The 23229-nt window shown below is 38.2% G+C and overlaps 1 protein-coding gene across 1 annotated transcript in view; it reads right to left on the reverse strand.

Moving 5' to 3' along the window:
- NALCN (sodium leak channel, non-selective) overlaps positions 1-23229 on the reverse strand; it is a gene marked incomplete at both ends in the record, with an annotated part of 325849 nt that overhangs the window by 192974 nt on the left and 109646 nt on the right. The window contains 1 exon segment of the mRNA XM_080690305.1: positions 1702-1833. Within this exon segment, the coding sequence (XP_080546431.1) occupies positions 1702-1833 (132 nt within the window).

The raw sequence follows: 23229 nt of genomic DNA on the forward strand, positions 1-23229 counted from the left end.
ACTTGGTCATGACTACGCTCTCCTTTCTAGGATAAGGACTGACCCTATTCTGACTTCAATGTCCAGGCGAAGATGCGGCCAACTTCCTGGTTTCAACAGTTCCTTGGCGGCTCTGGGGATGGAACCTAGGGGTATTGTACCTCCGAGCTACACCCCTTGCCCAATTTTTTATTCCTTTTAACTTGAGACAGGGTCTCACTAAGTTGCAGAGGGCCTCACTAAGTAGCTGAGGCTGTCCGCAAACCGCGATCCTCCAGTCTCAGCCTCCCGAATGCTGGGATTACAAGTGTGAGCCACCATGCCCAGCTTATTTTTTCTTTTAAAATGAAGTTTCACTAAGTTATTCTTGCTAAGTTGCTGAGGCTAGCCATTAGCCTGTGATCTTCCTGTTTCAGTCTCCTGAGTATTAGGATGGAATTTCTTACAGTGCTGTACAGCTATTTTTGTATATCTCCTTTATGTGATGAATGGGTTTCTATACGTCAATCAGTTTTTCCACAAATATATAAATATTTAATTTTCAGATTTTTTAAAATAAAAAATATTAGTAACATTTGGAAATTGATAAAAAATATTTATGAATCAAGCTGGCCATGGTGGCACACACCTCTAATTCCAGTACTTAGGAGACTGAGATAGGAGAATTGCATGTTTGAAGCCAACCTCAGCAACTTGGAGAGGCTCTTAGTAATTCAGTCAAAGCCTATTTCCAAATTAAAAAAAAATAGGGATAGGGGTATAGCTCAGAGGTAAAATGCCCCTGGGTTTAATCTCTAGAACCATACAAAATATTAAGAACAGAATATTAACAAGGTTATTCAATCAATACTAATCCCTATTACAAATTATTTTTGTTTTGTGGTACTGGGGATGGAACCCAGGGGCTCTTCTAACTTCGGGCTATACTCCCAGACCTATTTTTATATTTTATTTGGAAACAGTTGCTGAGAGCCTCGCTAAGTAGCTGAGGCTGGCTTCGAACCTGTGCAATCCTCCTGTCTCAGCCTCCCAAGTGTGGGGATTACAAGCGTGCGCCACCACGCCCGACTCACAAATCTTTAATAGGGTATGCCAGATATTAGAGTTTATTTAATCACTAAACCTACCTGCCACTAATTTGGCATCTTTTCTTTTTTAATTGACACATAGTAATGATGCAAATGTATGGGGTATCGTGATGTTATGATACATGGAATTGTATAATGATCAGATCAGGGTCATTAGAAGCTCAGTCACCTCAAACATCCATCATTTCTTTGTGGTGACTGTATCTCTAACACAGGGTGTAACACCTCCATTTCTAGTGCTGTTATTATGATGTTACTTTAAATTTTCCCTCCAGCCTCCTTGGTGCTGTTAAGCAGGCTTGCCTAATTAAAACCTCCTGTGCTCGCTTACCTTAGTAGGAAGTAGGCTAAAACAAAGTGAGAAAGGGACCGAAAATGAAGAAGTGTCTAGACAAACAGGAAGATGAGGAAGTAACGCCCAGGGAAGAGGGTTACCTTGGCAACGCGACAACCCAGAGTGAACACTGCTCAGGCTCATGGTGACGGGAGAGCACAGTGGCCAGAGGAGTCACTTTGAGGAGCAGAGCTAAATCAGCGTTGGAACCCAGCAAGTAATTAATTTCCATATTCCCACAAGGCACCGTCTGAGGTTCGCCTGTGCCTTGGCCAGCGGTGTGTGCCGCGGGCTCCTTACCTCTGCCAGGTAGAACTCGTCATATTGACTTCTGAAGTTTTCCCCTTTGTAGTAGTTGCTGGCTGCCACGATCACGTCCACGGTCACCATGCTCAGGATGAACATGTGGAAAACTGATGACCGCATCATTTTCTGAGGAAGCAAAGCAGATAAACTCTTAACAAAGAAACCAGCCTCAGGATGTAAGTGTCATCTGTGTGCTGAGACCTGGGGGGACAGCTCTGGGATGAGCCACTAACAGGGCTTCCAGGACACCGTGACCCGTGTGCCTTTCTGCTGAATAGTGTGACTGAAGGCATCTTTTTCCTCATGCAGCTAAAACATGACTGGGGAGAGAGTTCCAGAGGCCTTCCGTCAAAAGTGGAAAAGATATTTCATTTAATTTGTGTATATCTTGCACTCTAATTCTCATTGGCCAGTTAAGGAGTTTTTATCCTGAATTCTGACTATATGGGAACATCATTTTCAAAAGCTGCTACTGCTAAACAAATATGATTTTATTCAGTGTTAAGAGAGAGAGCATGACTCAAGGTGGGAACATCTTAGATGTGGTCACAAAACTGGAAAAATAGAAGAAATCTGAGGTTTACTTATATTTTGCTCATTACTCTAAAATATTTGTTGAAAATTATACTATACTAATAATGTCTGGTGTCAATATTGTACTTAGAGTATTTGAAGCTATTCTAGGTAATTCTTATGTATTAACTCATTTAATATTCATAACTGTCCTAGAAAATTATTCCAAATTTATGGATAAGAAAACAAGAAAACTGAAGCTCAGAAAAGCTAACTTTCCTACTATTTGCATAAGTATTGAAGGTCGATCCAAGGATTTAGACTCAAGTCTGGTCCAAGACTAACACCTACATTGAGATGGAGTTAACTAAAGCATTTAAAAATAAATACTATTCTCTCTTATGTGGAAGCTAGGAAGAAAATAAGGAAACAAAAGGTACTTTAGATAATTGAGGAGAGAGACCAGTAGAATAGTGGAGGGGATGAGGGAGGGAGGGGAAGAGGGGTAAAAGAACTGATGACGGGAACAGCTCAAACAATGATATGTTCATACGTGAAGGTGTCAGTATCCATCTCACTAATATGTACAGGCAGAGGGCAGTGTGGTGGGATCAGAAGGGAAGCACCCAAGTTGGGTGTGTGTTTATATCACTTTCTATCTCACTATGATGCATAATTTCAATGCTCTAATAAAATATTTTATAAACAACTAAAAGTAAATATTGTTATAATGGCAGCCATATGTTGAATGCTTACCGTGTTTCATACATTTTGTATGTATATTGTTATTTATTTTAATCTCTTCTGATCTCTACCATAGCCCTATATGGTATGATAGAGAACTTGACAATTTTACATAGAGTTCAGAGAACTTAACTAATTTGCCCCAGATCATATACCATGTAACAGCAGAACCAGGCTCCATAATCCTTTGTTTAAAGGAATTCTGAGATTTTTTTTCTTGTTGTTAGGTAGAGGATATCCAAATGGAGAGAGTAGAGGCTGAAGGCTGTGGACAGCAGAGGGAGGAGAAAGAAGCTGGCCGCGAGAAGCAGCTGAGCATCTGCAACAGACCACGAAGCCCATCCCTTCGCAGGACCAGTGCTGCCTGCCATGTATGGATCACCTTCCTGGGGCCTCGTTTCTTCCCCTTACTCGTGGACACTGGCCCTTTGATCTGATCTGAAAATTCCTCAGTCTTTGCAATGAAAAGAGGGTAACTAAAAGAAATCAGCCAGGGAGTGTGATAATAGGAAAAGGACCATGTTCCCCGAGCACCTCCACTGTCTGTAGACCTCTACAGATATCCCGAGTCTTCATTACCCTGCAGCCCAGTTACCTGGAGCTGAAACTCCACTACTTGCTGGCACTGTGCCCCTGGGCAAGTTACTTAAGCTTCTCCTAACCTCAGTTTTCTATCAGTATAGTGGACACACAGCAGTGTTTCCTCCGGAGGGTCATTATTTTTAATGAGTTAACTTGTAAATTGCTTTGGACAAAGTTTGCCCATTACATATGTTGTATAAAGGCTGACAGGAGAAATAAATGCAATTCTGAAAATCAGGTACTTTTTAAATCAGGAATAAGAAATTAATCGCTCAAGGTCCAAGAATTAATTTTATTGCACATTTGAGTGATTCCAGAATCAAGGGAGATAAATAAAAAAACAAAAAGGGGTCTAATAATGTGAGAGTTATCAGAAGCATTGGAAAAGCAGATTTTTAGTAAGTCTTCATGTCACAAGTTATTGATGTGTTCTTCTAGTCATTTACCTTGGATTTTATTTTATAGGTAATACAAAATCAAATTCCAGAACTGCCAATCACCATGGCTATATGCACATCAATTTATTTATAAGAACTACTGACCTTTGTAACATAGATACGCAAAGCAGTTGGCAAGTTTCCCTTCTCATTAGAATTTTCATTTTTATTTAGTCTTTCTCTGCATTGTGAGAGTTAAATTCCATAACTATTATTCCTTCTCTATACTCTTCAACATAATGTTCTATTAAAAACACTTCAGCTGATTTCCATTTTATCTGCATGACAGGAACGCCACAACGTTCCCTTTCTATTTTCCTTAGTTGTGGATTTATGTCTTAAGTAAACTGTTATTACTGAAAGGTCCAAACAAAGCTTTTAGCCACGGCTGTCAAAGAAACTTTAAAATTGGTTTTGTAGCTGTCATAGCTTCACTTTGGTGCTGTCATTATAATTAGGTTGCGTTTTGTCTGAATGTCTATGTGTCCCTGTTGGTAGAGAGTCATTAAAATAATCACTTACAATGGATTTTGATACGCTATAATCACCATTGCTTAGCTGACTTTCTCCAAAGTAGTAACTTTCAAATATTAAATAAGAATTAAGGTGATAAGTATGTGCAGTAGCTAAATTTAAATATTAAAATCAGCAACCACAGCTCCAAGGCTACAGCGAGAGATAGAGACCACTTGAACTGAATTAGTTTCAACCAATGTTTGAAACTGGCTTTCAGTTTCAATAATGCCAATGGATTGGCCATACTGCATCCCGATTCATGCCTATATCTACAGGGCCATCCAAGTTTTGCCTTCATTTTTAAATAAAAATTAATGTAAAGGAAAGTGTTAAACTAGGTTCAGTGCCACAACAATATTTTATCACATGAGGTTTCCAAAATTGCATCATTTAGCACAAATGTATAATCCATCTATACAGATGCATACATACATATATGGATATGTATCTATGTATACATGTCTCTGTGCACATATATTCATATTTATATACTTTTAATATAGGATTTCAGACCCTACATATGCATTCAATTTTTAAAGTTCTCTTCAATAGCAATGTTATTTTAGTTTACCTTTTTTAAAAAAAATCAGACAAGTTCTGGATATGTTTTTAGTTTGGTTTTGATCCAAGAACTATTAATTTGTGTATGTGACAGTTGAAGGAAGAGACTATAATAGAATCAGCCCTAAGGCAGCCAAATCTGTCAGGGATGCTCTAGAGCCTTGTTGCTCAAAGTGTGGTCTCTGGACCACTAGCATGCTGAGAGGTTATTAGAGATGCAGGACCTCAGGCTCCATCTAGCCTACTGCATCCTTAATAATGTCCCCCAGGTAATTCGAGTGCATATTCAAGTTTGAGAAGAATTATTATAGATGATATTCCTTGAGTACGAGGATACACTGAATGACCTATAAAAATATTTGCAACTTCATAATTTCATGATTCTAAAAGACCATAATGGAAAAATAGAATATAATAAATACTGGCTGGATATTATTTGGAACTATGTTATATGGAACTAATATATTATTTGGAACTAATATATTACTAATAATTATTATAATTATAATATATTAATATACAATACATCAATATAATATATTAATATATATTAATTAATTATATATTAATATATTAATATAATATATTAGTATACTATAATTATTTGGAACTAATATATTATGGAACTATGTTAGAACACACCAACACAAAAATGAATGTCAATTCCCCCCCTCCAACTCCAAGGGCAAGGATTAACTACACCAGTTAGACAGAAGTGTGTGCATATGTTGGTTTTTCAGCCCTCTGGGAGTATTATAAACATTATCACATAGTCATTTTCATAAAGTCAAAGAATGCAAATGGATTCTAGAAGCTCTAGAGGCTGGAAAAAGCAAGGAAATGATTTTTTCTGGAATATCTGAAGATAAATTAGTCTTAGTGATAACTCGATTTTTTTTTCCAGTGAAAACCATTGTGGAATTCTGATCCGTGGAACAGTAAGACAACAAATGTGTGCTGTTTTAAGTCACTAAGTTTGTAGGAATTTGTTATAGTAGCAATAGAAAATTATACAGAATTGTCAGTAATCTTGACAGAACTAGCTTAAATAATCTATACAAATGATTGTATAAGAGTGTCAAGTGTTACAAATCTATCTGACCAAAGCGTTCTAACCAAGGTGACTTGCCAGTAGAGACTACTATTGATTTTTTGACTACAAGTATAAAACTCATACCAACTACAGTTTTCATCTTGCTCTGTGTCAGAAACTTAAATGGGACAATAGGTCTAAAATAATACTGATTCCAACTTCAAGCAGAACAAGAAAGGTTCATTTTATCCATTAGGTTTGAGTACTACTATCAAAGGCAAACAAACTCTCTAGAGACTAAAGTCTAAGCAAAATGTGGATAGGGCTAAAATTGACACCAAAAAGATTTTTCATCACATTTCCTTCATTTCAAGAGTTTACATACAGGTATAAGAGCATGATTTAATCCTCAATATCATGCGACATAGGTACCCTTGCTGTTTCCTTTTTCATATGGAGAAATGGACTGCTTGGGAAGATTGAGTAATTTTCTAAGCTCACATAATTAGAAAGCAATCTCAGATATTTGGGGACCAAAGCACATTTTCTCTTGTCGTATGTTGACCACTCAAAATGCATTTTTAACAGCATTCTATATGCCAAAATGAATGAGAAGCAGTTTCCTTGCCAAGATTTTGTGGTTAAAGAGAAGGTAGAAGAATGTGAAGCCTATATTGAAAATCTGAAGATGATCTGTTCCTTGCAGAAGATTGTAAGACTATCTTGGTGTATGAGAATGTTAAATTTGAAGACAGGCTGAGTTTAAATCTTGACTTTGAGTGTGAATTAACCTTTCTGTGACACAGTTTTCTCACATAGGAAATGGGTGTGATAATATCTATATTCCTATTTTGAAACATGAATATAAATTAGACTATTCAGTATAGAGTTTGGACCATAATAACCCTCTTGCATTCTATATATAACCCTTATAAATGCCATATTAGAAAATATCCTAAAGCCTTAAAGGGAAAGATACAATAAGTTTCTAATGAAAATACTTACCAGGTATACCATGAGAAATCAAGGGAAAAAGAAAAGTAATCTTGAAAATGGACTATGAAAACTTAGGAACTTTAAAAAAAATGAACCATGAAAATTTATAGGCTTTCAAAAAGTCTAAAATTTTCTCATTTTACTGGCATAAATATTTAAGTACCCCATAACGGCTCTTTTTATTAAGTTTCTCATGTAATTTTTTTTTCTATAAAATAGTTCCTTAAGGGGACTGGACTTCTGGAAAGATGGCGACTGAGAAAAGCAGCATTTACAAGTCCCACTAACAATCGATCTCTATTGCCACAGAATCAGTGCTTTTCATAGCCAAAACACACTAATTGCAGAGAAATAAAAACTGTAAATACAAGGGACAGAGAAAAAGAAGACTAGAAGAACAACCAGAGACAATAAAAGAAACTAGCCCGCAATGCAGTGGCAGAGCTACGCCAGCGCCATCTTGCCTTACAGCACCAGGCTCCAGAGAAGAAAGGGACTCAGAATGGAGCTCAAAACCAGAAAAGAAATATGCCAGCCTCACAGCCAAGGGCGTGGCAGCAGCGCCATATTACCAGCAGGGGCTGCAAGTTCACCACACCCGCAAAAGCTCCAGATCAGCACACTCAACAACCCACCAGGTTCCAGAGAAGAAAGGTAAACAAGGAGCTGAAATGAGCAGCTGCTGATCATTCGGGTATAATTCAACAGTTTTGTCAGTGCAAAGAACATCTAAAACTCCCACTGACCAAGCTCACCATGCTCTCAAGGGACTCAGACCAGAACTCAAAACCAGAAAAGAAATATGCCAGCCTCAGGCCTGCTGAGGGCGTGGCAGCAGTGCCATATTGCCAGAAGTGGTGGCCAGTCCACTGCACCCGCAAAAGCTCCAGATCAGCGCACTCAATAACTGTAAGTGAGATTGCGGCCCCTAAAGGAAAAATCCCTATACTGCTCCCCCAGGGACTTTTGTAGCTTTGATAATCTCCCTGGGTTTGAGATTTTGCAGTCCAACCCAGTGAAGGAGTAGCAGTGGCAGAGATACCACACCCTAGTCGCTTCTCCCCATGGGAAAACACCCAGCCTGGTACCCCCGTGGTCTCACACAGCCTCAATTAAATCCCTGGGTCTGAGACTTTGCGATAAAACCCAGTAAAGGAGTAGTGGTGACTGAGATTACCACAGACTCGAGATCCAGAGTGCCCTAAGTGAAGTTATAGTGACCCAGGGAAGAAGCCAGAGAAGGCATAAACTTCTGAAATCATGGGAAAGAGGAATAACAATGGAGCAATGAATGCCCACAACCCCACAACATCAGAACCTGATAACAGAGAAATTCAGAGATCTCCAGAAGATCAATCAGGGATATAACTGTAGAAAAATACAGGACCTTCAAAAATAATTTAGAGAGAGTTTAAAAGAAATAAAGGATGCAATCATTGTTGTAAAGGCCTCAATTCAAAGTATGAACAATCGATTAGACCACATGGAGAACAGATTCTTGCTCCTAGAAGATGATCACTCCAAAAATGAACGCATAGATTATAATTTAGGAAAAAAATCCAACAGCAAGAATTTGCTATTGAAGAAATATGGGCTCATATTTCTCATATTTTATGAGAGCTAACCTAAGAATAATTAAAATACAGGAAGGAAAAGAAGGTGAAGTCAAAGGGATCAATAATCTCTTCAAGGAAGTAATAGAAAATTTTCCAAACATAGAGCAAGAGATTGATACACAGGTCCAGGAAACTTATAGAACTCCCTTTAGACAGGATCAGAGAAGAGGTTCCCCATGCCACATAATTGTCAAAATGACCAATGTGGAAGCCAAGGAGAGAATCTTAAAGGCAACAAAAACAAAAGGTCAAGTGATATTCAGAGGCAAACCAATGAGAATCACTCCAGACTTCCTAAACCAAGTCATGAAAGCCAGAAGGGCTTGGAGTAACATATTCCAAACTCTGAAAGAAAACAATTTCCAGCCCCAAATTTTCTACCCAGCAAAACTATCTATCAAATTAGATTGGGAAATAAGCTTCCATGACAAACAGAAACTGAAGGAATTTATGTCTTCAAAACCAGTGCTAGAGAAAATACTCAAGGAGATTAACTACAAAGAAGAAATAGGTAATACACACCAGGACCAAAGAAATAAGATTTTCCATCCAGCAGACAACTAAACAAAACTACAAAGATAAAATAGGTAATACACACCAGGGCCAAAGAAACAAGAGTTTCCATCCAGCAGATAACTAAACAAAAAAGAATAAACAGTATCTCAAACAGAAATAAAATCTTAACATGTTAGGACTTAAAAATTATCTCTCAATAATCACACTAAATGTAAATGCCCTCAACTCCCCAATAAAAAGACATAAGGTGGCAAAATATATTAAAAACCAGAATCTATCCATCTGCTGCTTACAAAACACACACCTGACAAGTAAAGATAGGAACAAACTCAAGGTAAAGAGCTGGAGCAAGGTATTCCATGCTAACAGAACTCGAAGGCAAGCAGGATATGATAAAAGACTATGATAAAAGACAAGTTAGACTTCAAACCCAAACTTATTAGAAGAGACAATGAAGGTCATATTTTACTGGTAAAAGGAATAATCCAGCAAGAGGAAATAACAATAACCAACATCTATGCCCCAAACATAGGTGCAGCTACTTTCATAAATCAAACTCTTTGTGACATTAAGTCACATATAAATCCCAATATAATAATACTGGGAGACTTCAAAACACCTCTCACATCATTAGACTGATCTTCCAGACAAAAGTGCAGTAAAGATACCTCAGAACTAAAGAACACCATTAATCAAATGGACCTGTTGGACACATATAGAATATTTCATTCAACTACAGAGGAGTTTACATTTTTCTTAGCTGCTCACAGAACTTTCTCCAAAACAGATCACATCCTGGGACACAAAATGAGCACTAGCAAATTTAAAAATGTTAAATACTTCCCTGTGTCATTTCAGACCATAATGGAATGAAACTAGAAATCAACTATAAGAAGACCCAGAGAAACAACATAAACATGTAGAGACTGAACACCACACTTCTGAATGAAGAATGGGTCATAGATAATATAAGAGGTGAAATCAAGAAATTTCTAGAAACAAATGAAAAGACAGATACAATATACCAAAACCTCTGGGACACTTTGAAGGCAGTATTAAGAGGAAAATTTATAGCACTGAGTACTCACATAAGAAAAAAATAAAATCTTCAAATAAATAACCTAATGACAAACCTCAAAGCCCTTGAAAAGCAGGAACAATCAAACCCCAAAGTCAGTAGAAGACAGGAAATTATTAACAAGATAGATAAACCACTAGCCAACCTAACTAAAAAATAGAGATAATAAACCCAAATTATGAAAATAAGAGATGAAAAAGGAGACATTACTACTGACAGTGTAGAAATCCAGAGGATTATCAGAAACTACTTTGAACAACTATACTCCAACAAAATGAAAAATCTGGAGGAAATTGACAATTTCCTAGATAAATACAACCTTCCTAAACTGAGTCAAGAAGATATAGAATACTTAAACCAACCAATAATAATCAAAGAGATTGAAGCAGGCAATAAAGAGCTTACCATCAAAGAAAAGCCCAGGACCAGATGGTTTCCCAAGTGAATTCTATAAAACCTTTATAGAAGAGCTAACCCCAATACTCCTCAAACTATTTGTGAAATAGAAAAAACCAGGACTCTCCCAAATACATACTATGAAGCCAACATCACACTAACTCCCAAACCGAATAAAGACAGTTCAAGGAAGGAAAACTACAGGCCTATATCTCTGATGAACTTGGATACAAAACTATTAAGCAAAATACTAGCAACACGCATTCAAAACCACATTAAGAAAATAATACACCATGACCAGGTAGGGTTTATCCCAGGGTTGCAAGGCTGGTTCAACATATGAGAATCAATCCATGTAATTCATTATATAAACAGAATCAAAGACAAAAATCACATGATCATTTCAATAGACACTGAAAATCAGCATTTGATAAAATCCACCATCCATTTAAGATAAAAACACTGCAGAGAATTGGAATAGAAGAAACATATCTCAACATCATAAAGGCAATATATAATAAGCCCACTGCCAACATCATATTAAATGGGGAAAAACTTCAAGAATTCCCCCTAAAAACAGGAACGAGACAAGGATGTGCATTATAACCACTTCTCTTCAATATAGTACTAGAGACTCTAACCAGAGCAATAAGGCAAGAAAAGGAAATCAAAGGAGTACAAATAGAAAATGAAGAACTCAACCTTTCACTATTTGCTGATGGCATGATACTATACTTAGAAAACCCAACAAACTCTACCAAAAGGATTATAGAACTTATCAACACATTCAGGAAAGTGTCTAGATACAAAATCAATCTCAAAAAATCAGAAGCTTTCCTGTACACTTTAAAAAGAAATTCAGAAAACACTCTACTGAGGATCTCCCACTAAAAAAAATAAAATACTTAGGAATAAACTTAACCAAAGCCGGGCGTGGTGGCGCACGCTTGTAATCCCCGCGCTTGGGAGGCAGAGACAGGAGGATCGCGCAGGTTCAAAGCTAGCCCCGCGCGCTGGCTTAGGAGACCCTGTTTCCAAATAAAAATGCAAAAATAGGTCTGGGAGTGTAGCCCGGAGGTAGAAGGGCTTCCAGGAACCCCAGTACCACACACACACACACAAAAAACTTAACCAAAGAAGTAAAAGATGTCTACAAAGAAAATTATAAAACATTGAAAAAAGAAATCAAAGAAGACCTTAGAAGATGGAAAGATATTCCATGCTCATGGATTGGCAGAATAAATATCATTAAAATGGCCATGCTTCCAAAAGTGATCTACAGATTTAACGCAATGCCCACTAAACTACCAAGATCATTCCTCACAGACATAGAAAAATCAGTCCTTAAATTTATTTGAAATAACAAACAGCCCAGAATAGCCTAAGGAGTTGCCAGCAACAAAAACCATGCAGGAGGAATCACAATACCTGACTTTAAACTATACTACAAAGCCACATTGTAATAAGAACAGCATGGTACTGGCAAAAGTAAAAAATATAGACCAGTGGAGCAGAATAGAAGACCCAGAAACAAGTCCATACACTTTCAGCCAATTGATTTTTGACAAAGGGGCCAAAAACATACACTGGAAAAAAGCCTGTTCAACGAATGGTGTTGGCAAAATTGGTTAACCATATGCAGAAAATTGGAATTGACTGCACAAGAGTCAACTCAAGATTGATCAAAAACTTGAAAATCAAATCAGAGATGTTGAATCTCCTTGAAGAGGGCATAGGCCCAACACTGCAACCCCTAGGCACAGATAAACACGTTCTCAACAAGACCCCAAAGGAACAACAAATTAAAAGGTGAATCAATATGTGGGATTGCATGAAACTGAACAGCTTCTGTTGAGCAAAGGAAACTGTCAAGAACCTCAACAGAGAGCCAAAAGAATGGAAGAATATTTTTGCCACCTACCCTTCCGATAGAGAACTAATGTCTAGAATATACAGAGAACACAAGATCAACACTGAAAAAACAAATCATCCAATAACAAAATGGGCAAGTGAACTAAATAGACACTTCATAAAAGAAGAAATTCAAATGGCCAATAAATGTATGAAGAAATGCTCAACAACACTGGCAATCAGAGAGATGCAAATCAAAACTACCCTGAGATTTCACCTAACTTCAACTAGAATGGCAATCATTCAAAACACAAAGAACAACAAATGCTGGCAAGGATGTGGAGAAGTGAGAACTCTAAAATATTGTTGGTGGGATTGCAAATTAGTGCAACAACTTTGGAAAACAGTATGGAGAATCCTCAGGAGAATGGGAATGAACCTTCCTTATGATCTAGCAATACTATTTCTGCGTATCTACCCAAAATACTGGAAACCAAAGCACAAAACTAATGCATGCATATATATGTTCATAGATGCACAATTCACCATAGCCCAACTATGTAACCAGCCAAGATGTCCATCAACAGATGAATGGATTACCAAACTGTGGGATATGTACACAATAGAATTTTACTCAGCTATTTAAAAAAACCCAATTACATAATTTTCAGGGAAATGGATGGAACTGGAGGACATTATGTTAAGTGAGATTAGTCAGTCACAAAAAATAAAAAATGAGATAATAATATGAGAAATGAGAAATGAGAAATGAGATAATAATATGCAAAAGCTAAGGAGAAATGGATCATAGGAGGAACTCTAGATGAAAACGGAAATCCTTAGAGGATCAAACAAGACAACCTAAATGAGGGAATAAGAGGAGGTAAGAAGCAAATTCTTTAAAACACACAACGTACTTAAACATATCGAAGTCAACCACTAAGCAATGGAAGGAGGGATGGGGAGGGAATAGGGTAGGAATTGGGTAGAGGTTAAATCGGTGATGTGTACATGTATGTACACACAAGTTTTTTTTTATCCCAATATGATATATGAATATAATGCACCAATAAAAAATTAAAAAATAGTTCCTTAAAGATTCTAAGGATTCTCTAGACAAATATTCAACATTGTAGCCTTAGAGGCTACAATAAACATAAATTAGGATAATGGCTATTATTATTAGGATAATAGAATAGCTCAGAAATAAAATATTTCTTTCAATTTACTTGAATGAATAAAATGTCCTACCTTGGCAAAACATCCTCTGAGCTAAAAGTTGCATTCTGTCTGGATTTCAAAATAAGCATGTCTAGAGAACAATGTGATTACAAGGTGAAATTTTCAGAAACTATCTTGCATATGAGCCATGTACACACATACAAGAATATAATAATATAAAAGACCAAATGTACAAGGTCTGAAATAAATTTTCCATTTGGGAGTGGAACATCCTTAATTAGAAAAGATCTAGATATTAGTTTCTTCTATAATCAATAATACAGCATTATTCTGTCCAATATAAAGAATTATTTTTGCATCAATAATGAAAACAGACCAATGAATATCCTTAGAGACGCTACATTTCCCGTCTGCCTTTTATTTTTATTTTTTTGGCAGTGCTGAGGATTGAACCCAGGGCATTTTACCTTCAAGCTATACCTGCATCACCAAAATAAAAAAAAAAATTATTCTTTATATTGAAATAGGATATCACTAAGTTGCAGAGGGCTTCACTAAGTAGCTGAGGCTGGTGGCAAACCTATGACCCTTCTGTCTCAGCCTCCCAAGTACTGGGATTACAACAAGTGTGCACCACCATGCCAGGACACAACTGTCTATTCTTGAGAGACAGGAAAGAAAGGAATCCATAAGTTACTCCTAAAGGAAATACCAGGAGTCCATGATAAACACAAATTCCCTGCCTGCTGCCATACACCAAGAGGATTTTGCATTTTTTCTTGGAATAGAAAGATATAAAATTGTAAGAAGGTGAAGTGTTGGAACACCCTTTTATGTCTAGCCCAACATAAGTATAACTTTCAGTTTACCTTTTAAGTGTTAGACTGGATGATAATTACAAGTTGACAAATATTATTCTTAATATACTGCAGTCACCTGCTCTTGACCCGACAACACAAACTAGATTTTTGATAAGAAGATTTGCATGTCTAGTGAATGAGAACTTCTGCTAAACTGGACTGATTATTGTTCTAAGCCATTGATTTTCAAGTTTCTTTAGTCTGCGCAGAAGAATCTCGGGTTGAATCCATCTCCCGCTATCCATTCCCTCTTCACAGGATCCTCCACATCAGCTGGACTCAGTGAGTTGATTGTTTTGGTCAGTGAGACAATAACAGCAAAGGAAAATAAACAGCGACTTAGAAAGCCCTCCTGTGTTACGACTTACTCTCACTGTTCTTGGAAGCCTGAGCCATCACATGGACACTGGCCCAGCCGACTGCACGGTAGCCATGGATCCCAGCATCCTTTTCACCACATTTGATAGCTAATCCCAGAAGCAGAGATGTGAGCTGAAGAGTGGCTGACCAGGGATGCATCAGGGCTTGGCTGCCATCAGTCAAAACTGGCTAAGATTGGCAGGGTGTTGAGCCAATCCACACATTAGGACCAAAACATTGTATCTGTTTCATAAACTTTGTATCTGTTTCATTAACCACACTTCCCTTGGTTGTTAACCATCCAGCTGTTCATCCCCTTAGCACCTATGGAGCAATGTTTGCTCTGGTATATATGAAAACTACTGCTATAATAATAATATATACTGTCCTGGGGAAGTAGAGACCACTTGGGCTTTTTTTCTCCATTTTTTTTTTTTTTTTTTTTTTTTTGCGGTACTGGGGTTGGAACCCAGGGGCCATTCTACCTCTGAGCTACACCTCCAGCCCTGTTCTTTTATTCTTTTATCTTTGTTCTCACTGAGTTGCAAAGGTCCTCACTAAGTAGCTGAAGCTGTCCACGAACCGAGATCCTCCTGTCTCAGCCTCCCAAATGCTGGGATTATAAGTCTGCACTACCACACCTGGCTCACTTTGGGCTTTTGAAAGGAGCTTAACCTATAATTCTAGGCGGGGCTGTATAGACACGGTTCTATTCAGAGACCCATGACCCACGAAGCTACAGTGCTCACACAGATGCTCTGTCTTACTGAGTTCCAAATGCATCCAAAGGCCATTTCTGGCCCTTAAGAGATTGTCACTAGGGCCACAGTTGTCTGCTTATATATTAGTAGAAGTAAGGGATATTTTAAATGGAACTTTTCCTATCATTTGTCCATTAAAATTGCCTATTTGAATCGATTTAAACTGTGGTATATTTTGTCTGTGCAAGCCTCAATTTAGGACAACACACACTTCTCAGAGTACAGTGCCAGAACAGACATTCACAACTGAAACTATCTCACGGAGCCCTGTGTAAGATCTCCTGTTTCCTCACTCTGTACCCACACAGGATTAAGGATTAGTGGGAAAGGGAGAAATAAATGAAGACCTGCACAAAACCCTTTCAATTAGCTCAACCGTAATTTAAGGATTAAAATTCAACGTCCCTACATGACTTCATTACTGACATTTGAAAAAAAAAATAGAAGTGAAAAGGTGAAAATCTTGGCTTTTAAATGAAGTGTTGACCTGACCTATTTTGCTAGACATGAAAAATAATAAAAAGCACGAGTTATGATAGTTTCTTGCCATGTTCCCAGTGCCTAGAAAAAGAGAAGCAGAAGAGGGAAACTAAGTATTATCCCAGTATCACTAGTGTTATCCCTTTTCCCCTTGGTTTTTCCACCAAGCCATTGTATTGGAAATTGAGTGTGAGTGAGTGAGCATGTGGTATGTGTGTGTGTGTGTGTGTGTGTGTGTGTGTGTATGTGTGTGTGTGTGTGTGTGTTGTGGAAGGGGTCATTTTGGCACCTGTGTAAAGGGAGAGTGAGCATTTGTGTCTGCCCTGTGTGAGGCCTTGTAGTTCTGTACACGTTCAGTTACATGAAATCCATAAAGTATATGTTAAGTGCTAATCCTGTGAAAGCAAGGGAGAAGAAACAAAAAAGGGGATGAAATTGACAAATAGAACCAAGGGACCAGAGGTAACTTTATTGAGAATTCTTTTGGGACGTGATTTTGAAGGTAGGGCTGGTAGGATGGAGTAGAAGATGTGACTCCCAAAAAGCTAGAAGAATGAATTCACAACAGAATTGCAGTCAGCGAGGCTTTGGAGAAGACAGGTACTGGGGACTTTTACCGGCTCACAAGATTCTAAATATAGGATAAATCTGGTTTCTCTGTGGCGAGATGGCCAGAGAAGTGTGTTTCGCTTTTGGTACAAGAAGGACAATGTGCTTTTGAGGACCCTGGTTCATGCAGCTGCTGTCACTTGTATTTTAGTCAAAGGATGCAAAAATCACAACCGGATAGGAGAGACAGCATCATCTACAAGATACCATTATGCAGATGGTGACGAGAGCTAACGAGTCTCTCGGAAGTGCTAGGACCATGAACGTTCGTTGCTCTCCCTACAGAGAAGATGACTATATGAGGTGAGCTCTATGCTAATTAGCCAAATACGACCATTCCACAAAGAACATGTGGTACAAGGCAAACATGCATCCATGGTAAACACACCCAATTTTATCTCTCGATTGAAATAAATATATTTGGGAAAAAGAAATAGAGATCTAAGATCCAGAGAAGAAGGCAGGCCTCGAACTGGAGGCTGTGAGTCACTGGACTGTGGGCATGAGTGAGAACCAGCCTCTGGACATGAGCTGAAGCCCCCAGGGCACACAGGCCTGCGAGAGTGTGCTCCTGGTGATAACAGCTGCTTCTACTCACAGAGTGAGCCACTACTAGCCACCATCTTACTGGGTGTTTTATGGGCATCAACCTGAATATTTGCAAAGCCCAGAGGATACTATTATCCCTGTTTTTCAAGGAAGGCAACTAAGCCTCAGAGAGATGAAGGAGAGTGTCCAAAGAGCCACTCAGCCTCGCTGTCTCAGCTGGCCGCACTTCTCACACCGGCCCGGGTGTACAGAAGAGGTTAGCTTTTGGAAGGAATCTAGATTCTCACAGGCTCCATCCATTCTTGAAATGATCTGCCAGTTGGTGGGAGGGTTCATTAAGAAGACAGACACTTTAAGATGTCCCTCAGCTATCACTTTACCACTCAAAATACATGAGTCACGCAGCCTACCTCCTCCCAGTCACAAGCCTCAATGGAAATTTCCTCCAAAAGCATTAAAACATTACTGTAATAATTTTGCTACAATTTGACCTACTTATGGTAAGAGCCTATTACCTCTGTTCTTTACAGAAATAGACGCACAATGGATTGAAACCAGAGAGATATTGAACAGGAGCACGCCGGGTCTCAGGTATACTTTCATTTTCTTGTCAGAGACTTTCTTTATGATAAAAGATCACTGGGTATGTGTTGGAAGATGGCTCGGAGCATGCAGCCACATCTGTCAATTGTCAAGACATGAAAACCCCTACCTGAGAGGCAGGGAGAAAATCGCTTGTCACCATGGCAGCGGAGGAAGGAGGCTCCCAGTTAAGTGGGTGCCATTTATCCTGCATTCATAGTGATCCCTTCACAAAATGTTGCTTATGCAAAAACGGCCTTTAAATAGCCGCATCTTTGGTCGCTGTGCTGCTAGGAGTCAATTATAACTTTTCACTTTCCCAAGACACACACTTAAGCACACATTCAAGAAACTCCCTAGTCGGCTCAGTAATGCCAACATGAAATAATTGTCCTATTGCCTACAGATGATAGAGGTCTGTTTTAGTTAGCATTTTCTATCACCATGACCAAAATAACTTAGAGGAGGAAGTGTTTACTTTTGTTCATGGTGTTAGAAGTCTAGTCCATGGTTGGCCAGCTTCAAGACAAGAACCACAGTGGCAGGGTATTGGAGGAGAAAAGTCATTCTCAGTCAAGGTGGCCAAAACAGAAAGCACAAAAGGAGGGGCTGGGGACACATACACTCCCCAAGACCGTGGCCACAGATAACCAACTAACCTCCTCTAGCTAGGCTTGACCTCTGAACCTTGTGGTATAGGGATCATGCTTTCAACATAGGAGCTCTCTGAGACATACTCCAAACCCCAGCTATAAAAAGGTGCAAAATATATATCCATGCATCTAGTGTTAAAATTGTGAATTTGTCTTTATAGCCAACATTTTAATTTCTTCTAATGATAGAATCAGTATGCCCTTCAATAGTACAGAATTTCTAGAAATCATTTAAAATAATAAGCAGACAAGTAGGAAAGTGGTATAACTAGGCATCTATACATTGCTGATGAAGCTCTAGCAATTCGTAAGTAGCCTATAAAATCAGAGAGATGAGGATTAACATTATGAGATACCATTTCATGTCAGCCATCAAGTATAAAAATTTGAAGCCGGCCATGGTGGCGCATGCTTGTAATCCCAGAATTTGGGAGGCTGAAACGGGAGGATCATGGTTCGCAGACAGCCTCAGCTACTGAGTGAGGCCCTCGCAAGTCAGTGAGACCCTCTTTCAAAATAAAGAATAAAAAATTGGGCAGGGGTTGTAGCTAGGAGGTCAAATGCCTCTGGGTTCCAGCCCCAGACCTGCAAAAAAAAAAAAAAAAAGAAATTGATAACAAGTGAAGAAAAAGACGAGAAACAGTGAAGAAATGCGAGTTGATACAAAAAGTGACCCCATCCTGGTGCGCCATTTGGCAATATTTCATAAAGTTCAAAGAGCTTGTACCCTTTGACTCAGCACTGGCTCCTCCAGCCATGTGTGCCAGAACAATTGTCACATCTGTTCACATGGAGACGAGGAGAAATAGGACCTAAGAATGTTAGTAATAGAAAAGCAATAAAATATTCCAGTGAAGAATGAATAGATGGACAAACAGATGGTCATTCTATTTTGATAGTAGGATAAAGTACAGTGATGGAAATGAAGTGGTTAAAATCATAAGGTAGACTGCTGGGATGAAATTCCTAGTAGCTAACTAACTATATGACTCTCATCAAATTATTTTGCTCTCTGTTTTTCCACCTTCCCATCTGTAAAACTAAAATCACACCAGCACCCACATTTATGGTGCTTTGGGAACATTAACTATCCTTACACCCATAAAACACTGTGTGGCTGATGCATTGTGAGTGGTCAATAAATGTCTGCTATTGTTATTTCTCATAGTAGATACGTAGATGTTTTATCACATCAGTGTGAAGAATAATCTAAATTATTTTACAATATAGCTGATATTTTAATATATTTTTGAAATGCAAGAAAATGGCATTATACTCTGATAAACAGCACCAATTTACAAATTGTTCATTTTTAGGCACATGAAAATGATGTGGTTGTTTCCCTAAAGAAACTATCTTATGTAAAGAAGTTTTGTCTCTTCTCCAGCTGCTCCCGGAGGCTCAGAAGGGTGGCTAAGTAGTCATTCCATCAGATAAAGATGGGGGCAAGGTGTAAATTTGGGACTAGTAAGGAAGGTTTCATATTGCTTTGGGTTTATGCAGCAGGAAGTCTTAATTTGGCCAGCCATTTGTATACATGGATTCTGTATATATGGATTCAAACAAATACAGATGGAAAATATTGGTGAAAAGCCTGCATCTGTACTTACTATCTATAGACTGTTTTCCTTGTCATTATTCTCTAAACAATCATATGATAACAATTTACATAGAATTTACATTGTATTAGGCATTATAAATTACCTAGAGATCATTTTAAGTATAAAGAAGGATGTATATAGATCAGATATAAATATCGCACTATTGTATTGGAGGAACTCGAGGATCTAGGATGTGGGGATTCATGGGTGTACGTGGTCCTGAACCAATCGCTCTTGGATACCTACTGACAACTGTGCTTTGCTAAAGTGGACCTGCAGCTTCTCTTCAAGTCTTGAGACCTGCTTCTTTGGACAAGTATCTCTCATTTTGAGGGTCCTTCTGAAATTGCCTTTCATCTCAGTCTGCCCTCACCTTTAGAAGTCTTCTGGTGAGTCTTTCAGAGCCCTTGACTGGGAAGTCACCAGATGTATAGTCACAATAAGCCATGTTGTGTACAAAATGCCATGTTTGAATACAAAAGAATAAGGGCAAGAGGATAGAGACAGACAGGAGCAAGGATGGGAAATCATGTGGCCCAAATGGGGGACAGGGAAGGCACAGACAGCTAGCTCATCACCCGGGTAGCGGGATCACACTCTCAACATTTGATGGTTTGGAGCATGTGCTCTGTTCAACGCAACTAAACAATCCTGAACTAAAACACAAATCTCTACTTAATTCTCTCAAACCTAGGAAGGAGGCATCAGTGTCTTAACTTCGCATAAACATATCCAAGGTCATACCACTAGTAAACAGCACAGCTTCGTATGTCCATCCTCAGCTTATCTAAGAGGCTACAAGAGCATAGTTTATCCCCCTCACAGAAGATGCTGCACCAAGAGATGGTGCATGTATATTTGCATAACTTTGAATCTCATTAGGATGTATGATTACATTGACCTAATAAAAATGTGTATACACACACGTATATGTAATGCTCACTGGTATATGTTCAATATATATATATATATATATATATATATATATATATATATATATGCTTTACTGGGTATGTCCTCATAAAATGAAAAGAAAGATGTCATTTACAGATGTCTACAGACAGAAAAGTAGAGATGGGAGGCAAAAAGAAGCCAGGTTAAGACATGTGTGCCCCAAAAGGAAGCGAAGTCAGACATGGCGCCTGGTTTATCCAGGGCCCCAAGTATTTCTTCCTTGCTCTGAGCCATCATTTCATTATAGTATGAACAAAGGCAGCAAGGAAGAGCCTGAGCGAGCAGATCAGCAGCACACGGGAAGCAGGTGTAGAAGAGGACATTCCACATAGGAGGGGCAGGGGTATTTCAGGGGCTACATGATATTTAGTTTTGTTGTTGATTTTCAGTATTGTGGATTGAATTAAGAGCCCCACACATGCCAGGCAAGTGCTCTGTCTCTAAGCTATATCCTTAGCTCTCACTTATTTACTCTTAATTAGGAATGGATTTATTAAGAATTGCATATATTTGCCATGACCAAGTACTTTATTAAAACTAGCATTATTAAACATGGTATACATTTCATTAAAAATTTGGACAAATGTGAAAAATGTCTTAGCAAAATGAATATAATTAATATTAAGTTGAATAAAGTTTTCCACAAGTGGGATTAGAGGGCTCACACCTTTTCAGGCCAATAATACTTTTCTGCTCATCCTCCTCTGAATTGCAATTAAATTTATGAGCACATATATTTTAATCTATTATAAAAACAGAAAAGACTACGCTAAGGGCACCAAATTGAATTTTTTCTTGGCACTCTTGTATATGAGTCCCATTATAATTACAATTTTGTCTATGATTATAATTATAATTTATGTCTGGGAACACAGTCTGGATTTGTATAGTTTCAAATTGCAGACTGGAGGTGCTCATTTTTTCCTCTCCGGAGGCTTGACAGTGCTTATTATTCTGTAGAAGACATAGAAGACCACTATGTGCCCTAATTGCTCTAATTTGTTCCAATATTTCCATAGCCAATATGTTTACAGAGGGAGCAGAAATAGCACAACAGTTGGAACATTTGGTATAGGTAAAATATGTATGAGTAGACGCAGGAGTACAGGAAACCAAACAAACACAAAATCCTTTTGCTATTATTTGATCCTAATAACTGCTCACTGGAATATATCAAATTCAAATATATTTATTAATTTCTTTCTATAAAAAGACAGAGATAGAAAATTATTACACATGGAACACTTACTATCACAGAAATGTCAATTCTGCCATGCATTTAATTTAACAGGGGCAGGGAATATAAAGTCAAACCACTTAATCCTATTATATTAAATTACCTAGTTACTTAGAGTTGGTGGAGAAGAGAGATGTTCAAACCACTAAACTCGACAAGGACACAGAGAACTACAAAGACTGAAATATAGAAGATGATACCAACGAAGACCGTTAGTGAATCCAGAGCATTTTGGACCGAAAGGGGAGAGAGATGATTTTTTTTTAAATGCCCTTCATTTTCTTAGGAGGTTTAGGCCAGTCTCCACGTATGCTGTTACGGATTGATGTTTTTTAAGTTTTAAAAACATAAAACGTGTGGGAAGGCTTTTCTGAAATTAATTTTTGAAAGGTATGCCTCACTTCTTATCCCATCTCTGTGATCTAAAACCACCTTGCTGTAACTTATTTCAGGGGTCACCCAAACAGACGCCTGCTAGAATTCAGCAGGTAATATAAATGAGAAAAGCCAGCCCAGAATGATGTATGAAACACACAGGGACAGCCTTCGCCTCTACAAAGAAGGAGGTTCATTACTCACTGTGCTCGGCAAGCATGGGGTGCTCTCTAAAATAGCATCCACTCGGGTGTTTGTATATGTTCTCATACACTTACGTATTTATGAATTTGTTGATTTTTCCACCATAGAGTCATGGACAAAGAGAAATATTTTTCTACTCTGTGAAGGATAAATGTATGGCTCCCAGGGTAAATAAAGTTCTCAGTTCTAGTCTGTGGAGAAAATATAGAGAGTTGGGATACTGAGCAAAATGAAGACACAATGCCCTGGTGTGGCCACCGCCACCCAGCTAAAGAC

Source organism: Muscardinus avellanarius, assembly GCF_963383645.1.
Source record: "Muscardinus avellanarius genome assembly, chromosome: 2".
Lineage (NCBI taxonomy): Eukaryota > Metazoa > Chordata > Mammalia > Rodentia > Gliridae > Muscardinus > Muscardinus avellanarius.